At 40.9% G+C, this 9487-nt stretch overlaps 1 protein-coding gene across 4 annotated transcripts; it reads left to right on the top strand.

Annotated features, from left to right (window-relative positions):
• Positions 1-6312: 6312 nt before the first annotated feature.
• Positions 6313-9141, top strand: LOC137733745 (peroxisomal membrane protein 11D). 4 transcript variants are annotated; one of them, XM_088696321.1, is made up of 9 exons: positions 6358-6481; positions 6569-6592; positions 7533-7739; positions 7996-8070; positions 8151-8225; positions 8317-8397; positions 8484-8558; positions 8654-8827; positions 8936-9141. In XM_088696321.1, the coding sequence occupies exons 3-9, from the start codon at positions 7548-7550 to the stop codon at positions 8969-8971; spliced, it is 708 nt and encodes a 235-aa protein (XP_088552447.1). In that variant the 5' UTR covers positions 6358-6481; positions 6569-6592; positions 7533-7547; the 3' UTR covers positions 8972-9141. The 4 variants fall into 4 exon arrangements, with proteins under 4 accessions (XP_068329020.2, XP_068329019.2, XP_068329018.2 ...); XM_068472919.2 differs by lacking the exon at positions 6569-6592 and having other exon boundaries at positions 6313-6457; XM_068472918.2 differs by lacking the exon at positions 6569-6592 and having other exon boundaries at positions 6326-6481.
• Positions 9142-9487: the final 346 nt, after the last annotated feature.

Raw genomic sequence — 9487 nt, 5'->3', positions numbered from 1 at the left:
TGTTTAACCTTTCACAAGAATGTGCAATTGTATAAGTCTAGTGTGGTTTTACTGCTCGAAGGGCAAGCCGTAGGCAGTCTTCCGAAAACTGTAGGTTACCTTCGTGCACTCGGTAGCAGCTTTAGGTTTCCAGAGCAGCCGTCTGTCGAGCATACTACATAATGTGGCCCCTCCATCTCTGGGGCCCGATTCCCCGCGGATTAGGCCAAGAGACCCAAAATCCTTCAATTAGCTAAGCCTTGAAAGAAACCATTGTGGCTACTTCTAGGAATCTCGACGCAAGCCATCGTGCATCTAGTTATGCTAGGGCAGCCAAGCTCATCCACGTCTGGATATTCGGAGTGTAAAGTTTATCCTCCCGCTTTGGAGAGCATGGTTGGTCCCTTGGAGGGTGTAATTCCTGCGGTAAGTCCCTAAGAAGGGCGCAATCTTCTTTTGAAGTACAGGAGAGATAAGTTATTGTAGACATGTAGTCGAGCCAAGTTGTAAATTACTTCTGAATTCCTCATTGAAAAACAAGTGAAATGAACGAATAACTTAGTTGTAAAAGAATGCATAACAACTGGATAACCCTCAGTTTACGAGGTAGTGCCCGTTAAGCTGCTTGAGTCTTCGCGTCTTCATATAGTGGGAGGTCACATATGGTACTTTCTTAAGTTGTAGGCGTTCCATTGCTTCTCGATCTCTTTGTCATTTATGGTGGCGATGGTGTAATTACCCTCGCCACCTACTTTGCTGATCTTATACGGACCTTCCTAGATGGGATCCATCTTTTTGGAGCCTTCTCTGTTGGCAGTGATGAAGGCCTTTCTTAGGACTAGATCTCCGAGTTGCAATTGTCGGATCTTGGCCCTTTTGTTGTAGTTGGAAAAAAGCTGATGCTGGTAAGCTATGATGAAGGTGATGGTCTGCTTGTACTTCTCCTTTGCCATATCTAAGCTTGTGGCCATTAATTTACTGTTCTGCTCAATGCTTAGCAGTAGAGTGTTGATGCTTGGCACGATGATGTTGGGATGAATGATTGCTTCCAAACAAAATGCCAAAGAGAATGGAGTCTCACCGGTTGCTCATCTTTTGGTGGTGCGATATGCCCATAGACATCCGGAGAGTTCATCTGGCCATTTTCCTTCTTGTCAGTGAGGGATTTCTTGAGGCAATCGAGGATTGTCTTATTGGATCTTTCGGCCTACCTATTGCCTTAAGGATATCTTAACGTGGACATGTGCTGCTTGATGCCATACCTTTGGAAGAACTTCGCCAAATCTTTACTCACAAACTGCGGGCCGTTGTCAGTGACGATGGACAAAGGGATGCTAACTCAACAAATGATATTCTTCATATGAAGCGTTTTATGTCCGTCTAAGTCGTGGTCGTCATGGGCTTGGCTTCTACCCATTTAGTGAAGTAGTCGGTTGCCATGATCATTATACCTCTGCCTCCAGTAGCAGGCGGTATAGGTCTTACCAGGTAGATTACCCACTGCATAAATGGCCAAAGACTCGTCTGCGGATGTAGCTCGCTGACAGGCAATGCTAGAACCGGTTTATAGCATTGGCAGCGGTCGCATTTTTGTACTAACTCCTTAGCATCTTGGTGCATGGTAGGCTAGTAGTAGCCTGCGATAAGAGCCTTATGTGCTAAGGATCAGCCTCCAAAATGGTTTCCACAAACGCCTTCGTGGATTGAGCTTAGAACCTTCAAGTCATCAGGAGGTGTTAGGCAGCGGAGATGTGGTTCGGTGTAGGATCTTCGGATGAGAATGCCATTCCACATGTAGGAGCATGCCGCCTTGATTTGGAGCTTCCTAGACTCCAATCTTTCTGTGGGAAGTGTGCCGTTGACCAGGTAATCCATAATGAAACTTTGCCAGTTGGGAGTTACACTAACCTGTGAAACTTCGGCTGCCGGCTCCGCCTCTATGCTTGGCATGTCTAGATATTCCACCAGAATAGAGCGTTTGAGTTGGTGGTCAAGGGCGGAATCTAGGCCAGCTAGTGCATCTGCATGGGTGTTGTCTGTCTGCGGAATTTGAGTAAGAGCATAAGTCTGAAATGTCTCAAGCTGCTTGCATACCTTCTCTAGGTATTGCTTCATCCTTAGATGTTTTGCTATGTACTCCCCAGTAGTTTAGCTAGTGATTAGCTGGCAATTGGAATAAATTGCAAACTTCTTCACCGCCAAGTTTTTTGGCATTCGGAGGCTTGGCCTCGTACTCTGCTTCGTTGTTAGATGCTTTGAAGCCTAAAGTGATCGCTTTCTCGAGCATTGAGCCGTCTGGGGTGACAAAGACCACGCCTGCTCCCAAGCCCTTGTAGTTGGATGTGTTGTCAACATGTAAATGCCAGAAGTCTCCATTGGGGGGAACAGGCACGGCTAAGGTGTGCTCGGCTACTTCTGGGGTGTTGCTAGGCTGCTTGGTTGCGTCGCCTAGGCTAGGGGTGAATTATGCTATAAAGTATGCCAAGGCTTAGGCCTTTATCGCCGTGCGGGGTTGAAAAACTAAACCATATTGGCCAAGCTCCAACGCCCATTACATCATTCGTTGAGAAGCGTCTGGACTATGTAGGATTGATCGTAGAGGATACTGAATCATGACAATGACTATATGAGCTTGAAAGTATAGTCTGAGCTTCCAAGCCACAACAACTAGCACCAAAATTAATTTTTCGATCTTCGGATATCTTGTTTTCGCATCGAGAAGAGCTTTAAAAGTGTAAAATACCGGTAATTGAGCCCTCAGCTCTTCTCGTATAAGGGCAGAGCTCACTGCTACTTCGGAGACTGCCAAGTAGATGTATAAATCATTCGCTACTTCCAGTTTGGATAGTAAGGGAGGTGATGTGAGATACTTCTTCAGGTTTTGGAAAGCTCTTTCACATTCTTCATTCCATTTATCTTATTGTGCCCTCTTAATAGCTTTGAAGGCAGCTCCTCGTCCAATCAAGCTTTGAATCTCCTTCAAGGTAGTTGGAGATTTCATCTCTAGGATTGCTTGGATTTACTTAGGATGTGCTTCAATTCCTCGTTGGGTTACTAAATACCCTAGGAATCGGCCTGAAGATACTCCGAACGTGCATTTGGTGAGGTTGAGCTTCATCTTGTGCTTTCTGAAAATGTTGAAAGTTTCTGCCAAGTTACGGATGTGGTCTGACCGCTGCTTGCCCTTTACCATGATGTCATCGACATAGACCTCCATGGTTACCCTAATTTGCTTTTTGAACATCATGTTTACTAACCTTTGGTAATATCTTCCGTGTTCTTGAGGCCAAAAGGCATAACCTTGTAGCAGTAAGTGCCTCTCTCGATCACGAATGCAGTTTTCTCGTTGTCTAGTTCGTAGTGCATGCTTCTCAACCAAAGCAAAGGAATCTGCTGAAGTTAAGTCTTCTTTCATGATCATTTCTCTGAACAGTGGGTGGTTTGCTGGGAGTCCTTTTTGGAAGGCTTCACTTGTTATTGAGTTGTCGCATCTAACGATCTTTGCCTTCTCTGCTTTGAACCTCTTCACATAATCGCGAAGCAACTCCTTTTGGTTTTTCTTCACGCTGAACAAGTGGTCAGACTTTTTCTTGATCAAGCCGTAGGATGAGTATTCTTTGGTGAAAAACCAAGGAAAGATCATCAAAATTCCGAATGGATCGTGGTGGCAAGGTGTGAAACCAATTTTGTGCCTCGCCTTGTAGAGTGGTAGCGAATATTTTGCACATAAGAGCATCGTTGTTTTGGTAAAGGACCATCGCGCTTCGATAGTGTTTCAAGTGCCTCTCTAGATCTCTATCTCTTTTGAAAGATGTGAAGTGTGGCATGCTAAACTTGCGTGGAGGCTCTGCCTGCTTAATCTCGTCCGTGAAATGTGACATGCTCATGTTGGTCATATCCAGCCCATAGTGCTTCATCAGCCACTTCGTTGCATTGGAAATTACACAATCGTTCGTTGATTAGTCTCTCTACCTCTTCTTAGATTTGCCTTTATTGGGGTAGTAGAGCCCTCGACTGCCCCAGATTTTGACCTATTAGTCTAGGCTACTCTTATCTATGCTTGGCTCGTCTATGTCGCAGTTGCGATGCATGAGGTAAATTTCCAGTAGGCAAAGGATTTCTTCATAGGCTACTAATTGAACTTGAGCCTGACTAAGTGACTGCTTCTATCCGTTCTCGTGCTGCCTACTCCAATGTGATGTGGAGAATGCTCTTTGCAAGCCTAGCCGCCAATGAACGCTTTGCCTAGAAAGCTGCTTATGTTGACTATCAAAGTGTGGCCCCAACCGTAAGTGTATACTTGTCCGTAGGCCCAATCGAGAGTGCACGCTATCTCGAGAACCCAATCGGGAGTGTACGCTGCCTGAATGCTCTAGTTGATCGAGTGGCTGCTTACCAGGACGCTGCTGGAGTGGTTCCTCATTTACCCTTGTTCTACTTCGGGACACCTCATTTGACGTTGGATCTCGGTGCATTGCAAGAGTTGATTCACCATGGTCGTCTGTTGTGCAAGGGTACTCGTCAACTCTATGACTTGTCAGGACAAATGTTTTTCGCCATTCGGATTGGAAGAGCTTGGAAGGAATGTGCCTCCTTGAGCAGTGGAATGGTGGTAAACTCCGGGCACGAGATTTGAGTTAGGAAATGTCAAATACGCGAAGAAATGTGGTGAAAATGTCCACGGCTCGATGGTTGGGATATTCTTGGGCCGACTTAGGCTGCTTAGGAAACCACGGGAGCAGGCTGCTCGGCGTGTGATGCACGCGGGTGCGAGGCTTGGAATCGGCTTAGCAACGCGTTGGGCATGGAATGACATGGCTTGGGTCGTGGCCGTGGTGCCGTAAGCCTTGGATGGCACAGCTTGGGCTTACTTAGATGGCATGGCTCGAGCCGTGGTGGTGACACCATGGACCTCACCATGGGTGGCCACCAAGGTGGTTCCCGTGGTAGAACCTCGAGGTGGTGATGCCGCTCCACTTATTGTCACATTTAGCCTCGTGGATCGCCGAGATCCCATTTCTTGGATGTTGGAATTTTCACTTATTAAATTTTCTAAATTTCTTGCCATTGTACTTCTCTTTTATGTTTTATCAAAAAAAATTCGCAAATAAAAAATTCTAATAATAAAAACGTACAAAAAATTTACAAATGGACAAGAAAATAAAAAAAACCTTGGATGCAAGAGTCTTCTACGAGTGTGGGATATGAATATTTACGAACAAAATGAACATAGTATTTACAAGTATTCATATCCATGCACGGCGTCGGATCGAGAAATTTGCCATGTAAATAAATAAATATACCAAAAAATTTAATACCATATATTTGTGCAAGAAAAAGAATAAGAAAAAGAAATCATCTTTATTTTTTCCTTAGAATGAAATTAAAGCAATATTAAAAAAGAAATACATTTGTTATAAAAAACAATACAACTAAGTCTTCCATATTATGGCATTCAACCCACTATCTATATGATGAAAATGAACTTGCCCCAGTAATAAAAGTACAAACTTGGCTACTTAAAGATGAGTAGGAACTCCTACTCAAAATTTCTCAAAAATGTTCGTCATCAATTTATAGAATTTTGTGTTTATAATCAAAGATGTTTATATTACAAATCACCATATAAAGATCGTCTCTGCAAAAAAAAAAAAAATCAATTAAAACTAAGGTCACCTCATCAAACTGTTTAAAAACAAATGAACAGTATTGGTAAAAGCATTACAAACCGTCTATGTATTTGCTACAATCGATTGATTAAGCGACCTTACTTTTAATTTATTTTTTTGCAAAGAAGATCTTTACAATGTGATTTATAGTATGAACGGTTCTGATCATAAGCACAAAGTTATATAATTAAAACACTAAGAGATTTGAGTAGAAGTTCATACTTATGTTTGAGTAGCCAATTATTGTTCCTAATAAAATCGATAACCTTAAGGAGAAACATATACGATTAAATGGATAACAACTAATTGTGTCACACCTATTACGTTTTAAATAAATGCATTACTTTAGCCAAAGAATACCACATGGTCAATTGGCCAAACCCACAAATCCACACCACAGCCCATGTAAGACGCAAACTCACACCATAAACCATATTTAAATAGAAAAACTAATGAAAATGATTTGAAAACTTTGAGTTTTAATGATAAAGAAAAAATAGAAGGTAAAATGAATAGTACCATGATTAACTTTTTAGTATAAAAATATGATTTTTTTCGTTAAAGTAAACAATAACATGAGTTTTTCGTTAAAATTTCCTATTTAAATCAAGAAAATGACAATTTCGTAATTAAAACCAAATCTCTTGTTCAATTGAACCACGCCTCCCCAAATAGAGTAATTTTGTTTGTATGTATGGGAAAGGAGAGGACCAAACAAGCCATTATCACAGCCTATCAAACACCAACAGACTCTAAAGCAGCAGACCAAACTCCAAAGGCTCCTCTTTCCAGTTTTTGCTGTTTTCGAGGTCATTTCCTTGGCACTCTCTTCGGTACTCTCTCTCTCCGCTCTTTACTTTCTGGATTTATAGATTGGGATATCACAAATTCTAGAACTTGATTGTCATCCTGCACTCTAGGAACCAGAAAAGACACAGCTTTAGGTACGCACACTCTCCGACGTAAATCTCAAGTTTAAGTCTATTTATGTTTGTGTGAAGTGGTTTTCTGGTTTTGATGATTTGGCTGGTGGGTTTTCATTTGTTGGATAAAATTTTGATTTGGATTTTGGGTATTTCTTGATTTGGGCCATTTCGTTGATTTGATGTTGTTATTGATTGCTCACGACCTGCGGTTGTATGTTTGGTTGCTCGGAAAGTGAAGGAAAATGAAAATCTATTGTTAAATTGTGTGTGTGTGTGGTGGGGGAGCTAGATTTCAGCTGGGTAGACTACAGAATCGTTACTAATTTCAGATGGCCAAGAAAAAGGGTAAATATTGTATATGATCGGTGTGTCGTTCTGCTTTCCTTGTCATGGAAATTGTTTGCTTCTGAATGATTAACGAAGTTGGACAATGCAAAATTACAGTTGTTAGATGCTAATTGAAGTATTTGTATGCGGGTGCGCGCGCACTTGTGGGGTTCAGCTGAAGGGGGTATGGACTGTGTTGTATGTTCATGGTGGGTAGGCTGGATAGCAAAGCATTTAACTCCTACTTTCTGACGATAAGCTGAATATTGTGTAGGATAAAATGGTTATTTGGTTCCTTTATAGTGGAATCTGTATAATTAAATTACAGTTCTCGTATGTGAATTGAAAAGTTTTCTACAAATTTTATCGAATTTTTTAGATGGTACAGTTGTTTTGACCAGATTGAACTCAAGTAAAAACTCAGGGACTGGTTCATACAAGCTGAAATCATAAGTATATCGACCAAAAGTTGGTCTATTTCTTGAGTGATGGTTATAATACATATTTTGCGAAATTTCACGTGTTAATATATGCATATGCTTTATGTATCATTTTCCCGTGTTGATTTTCATGCTATATGTGCTTCCCAACATTGCTTCATATGACAATTTACTTGTACTTGTTTCCTTAGGTCTACGCATAAGGGATGAGTACACTAGATGCAACTAGAGCCGAACTTGCTCTTGCAGTTCTGTATCTGAACAAGGCTGAGGCCAGGGACAAGATATGCAGGGCAATACAATATGGTTCTAAATTCTTGAGTAATGGAGAACCTGGAACAGCCCAAAATGTGGACAAATCAACTAGTTTGGCACGAAAAGTTTTTCGTCTGTTCAAGGTTAGGATTTGTGTGACATATACCCCTTATTATTGGTAACAAACTTTCTTCGTGGCTGTTGTGCTCCTTTTAAATTTTTGGAAGAACCAGAGGGAGTAAGGATAATGCTTCAGCAATGAGGCCTTCGTTAAGTTTTTTGTATCCACTCTCATGCTTATTAGGAGAACCTTTGGTTGTCCAAACGAAATATGACATAGAACTTGAATTTCAAGCCTTTCTATTCTTGAACGTTGTATGAATTGTCTTTTTGGTTCAGTTTATCAATGATCTGCATGGTCTTATTAGTCCAACCACTCCAGGGACTCCTCTTCCACTTGTTCTGCTGGGAAAGGTATAGATATAATCTACTTCCAGCTAAAATCTATCTTCTTATTTTTCTTCATGATGACAATCTACATTGATGCTTTACAGTCCAAAAATGCATTGCTGTCAACATTTCTGTTTCTTGATCAAATTGTCTGGCTCAGTAGAACAGGTATTTATAAGGTATGTATTATCACATTTCCCATACAATTGTAATCTATTGGGTTCTGTGATATTCAGTGGGGTAAAAGTTTAGAAATTATGTTTGTTATAGAACAAAGAACGTGCTGATCTGATTGGCCGGATCTCGCTTTTCTGTTGGATGGGCTCCTCAATATGTACCACTTTGGTTGAGGTTCGTTGCTTCCTAACCATGCCTCCTTTACCTTTTTCGAGATATACATGGCATGAACAATGTATTCTTATTGCTTCCTAAGTCAGATTGGGGAGATAGGAAGGATTTCTGGACAACTTAAGAAGTTGGAGAAGGATCTGAAGAACAGTGAGAAGTATCATGTATGTTGACCACAGACCTTGTAAATCCATTGACCATAAAAAACTTCGAGATGGTACCACGTTCTTTACATTTTCATGTGGATTTGTGACTGCAGAATGAACAATACCGTGCTAAACTCAAAAAATCAAATGAGAGGTCACTGGCCATGGTTAAAGCAGCGTTGGATACAGTGGTAGCAGTTGGGTTGCTTCAGTTGGCTCCTAAGAAAGTTACTTCACGTGTTACTGGAGCCTTGGGATTTACGACTTCTCTGATCTCATGTTATCAGGTTTTTATACTACCTTCATCCATGAACATTTGTCTATGAATTTGTAACGGATCCAAAGGCGTTTTTCCTATTGTTTTCGACTGAGTCTCCTTTGTGCCTGTGATGCAGTTGCTTCCAGCACCAGCAAAGTCCAAGGCAGCCTAAAGATCGAAGTCTGTTTGCTTGATGTGCTTCAGCGTCCGTTTAATAATTGTTTATACTTTTATATGAGTATTTGTTAGTTGAAACGTTTGAGCAATTTGAAAACTAAAACTTTAACCATTACTTTGTTACCATCAATAATGCTTTGTGCAATAGAAATTAGTCATTTGATAGTTGTATCAGCTCAGCAGCATAACTTTCGTTACGGTTTACGTTATCTGCAGCATTACTTTCGGGTTTTTTTTTTTTTTTTTTAAAACAATATTATCGGATGGGGAGTAGGCTAAGCCTCATATTGGACTATTAATAATATGGTTCAAATTCGTCTTTGCAGAGAATTGAACCAAAGACATCTCACCTACAAGTAAAGAGGAATACCACTAGGCTGAAGTACTAAGTGGCGCATCATTACTTTTATTCCTGGTTATACGTTTAGATGTTGATCCGACCTCGTTAGCGTTTCATCTAGAATGCAAGGAAAATCTATTTTCCAATACGAAAATTTTGTGCCAAATCCGA

Source organism: Pyrus communis, chromosome 7, assembly GCF_041283825.1.
Source record: "Pyrus communis isolate YQ-2024b chromosome 7, ASM4128382v1, whole genome shotgun sequence".
Taxonomy (NCBI): domain Eukaryota; kingdom Viridiplantae; phylum Streptophyta; class Magnoliopsida; order Rosales; family Rosaceae; genus Pyrus; species Pyrus communis.
The sequence above is the reverse complement of the archived record's forward strand: the minus strand, read 5'-3'. Positions and strand labels throughout refer to the sequence as shown.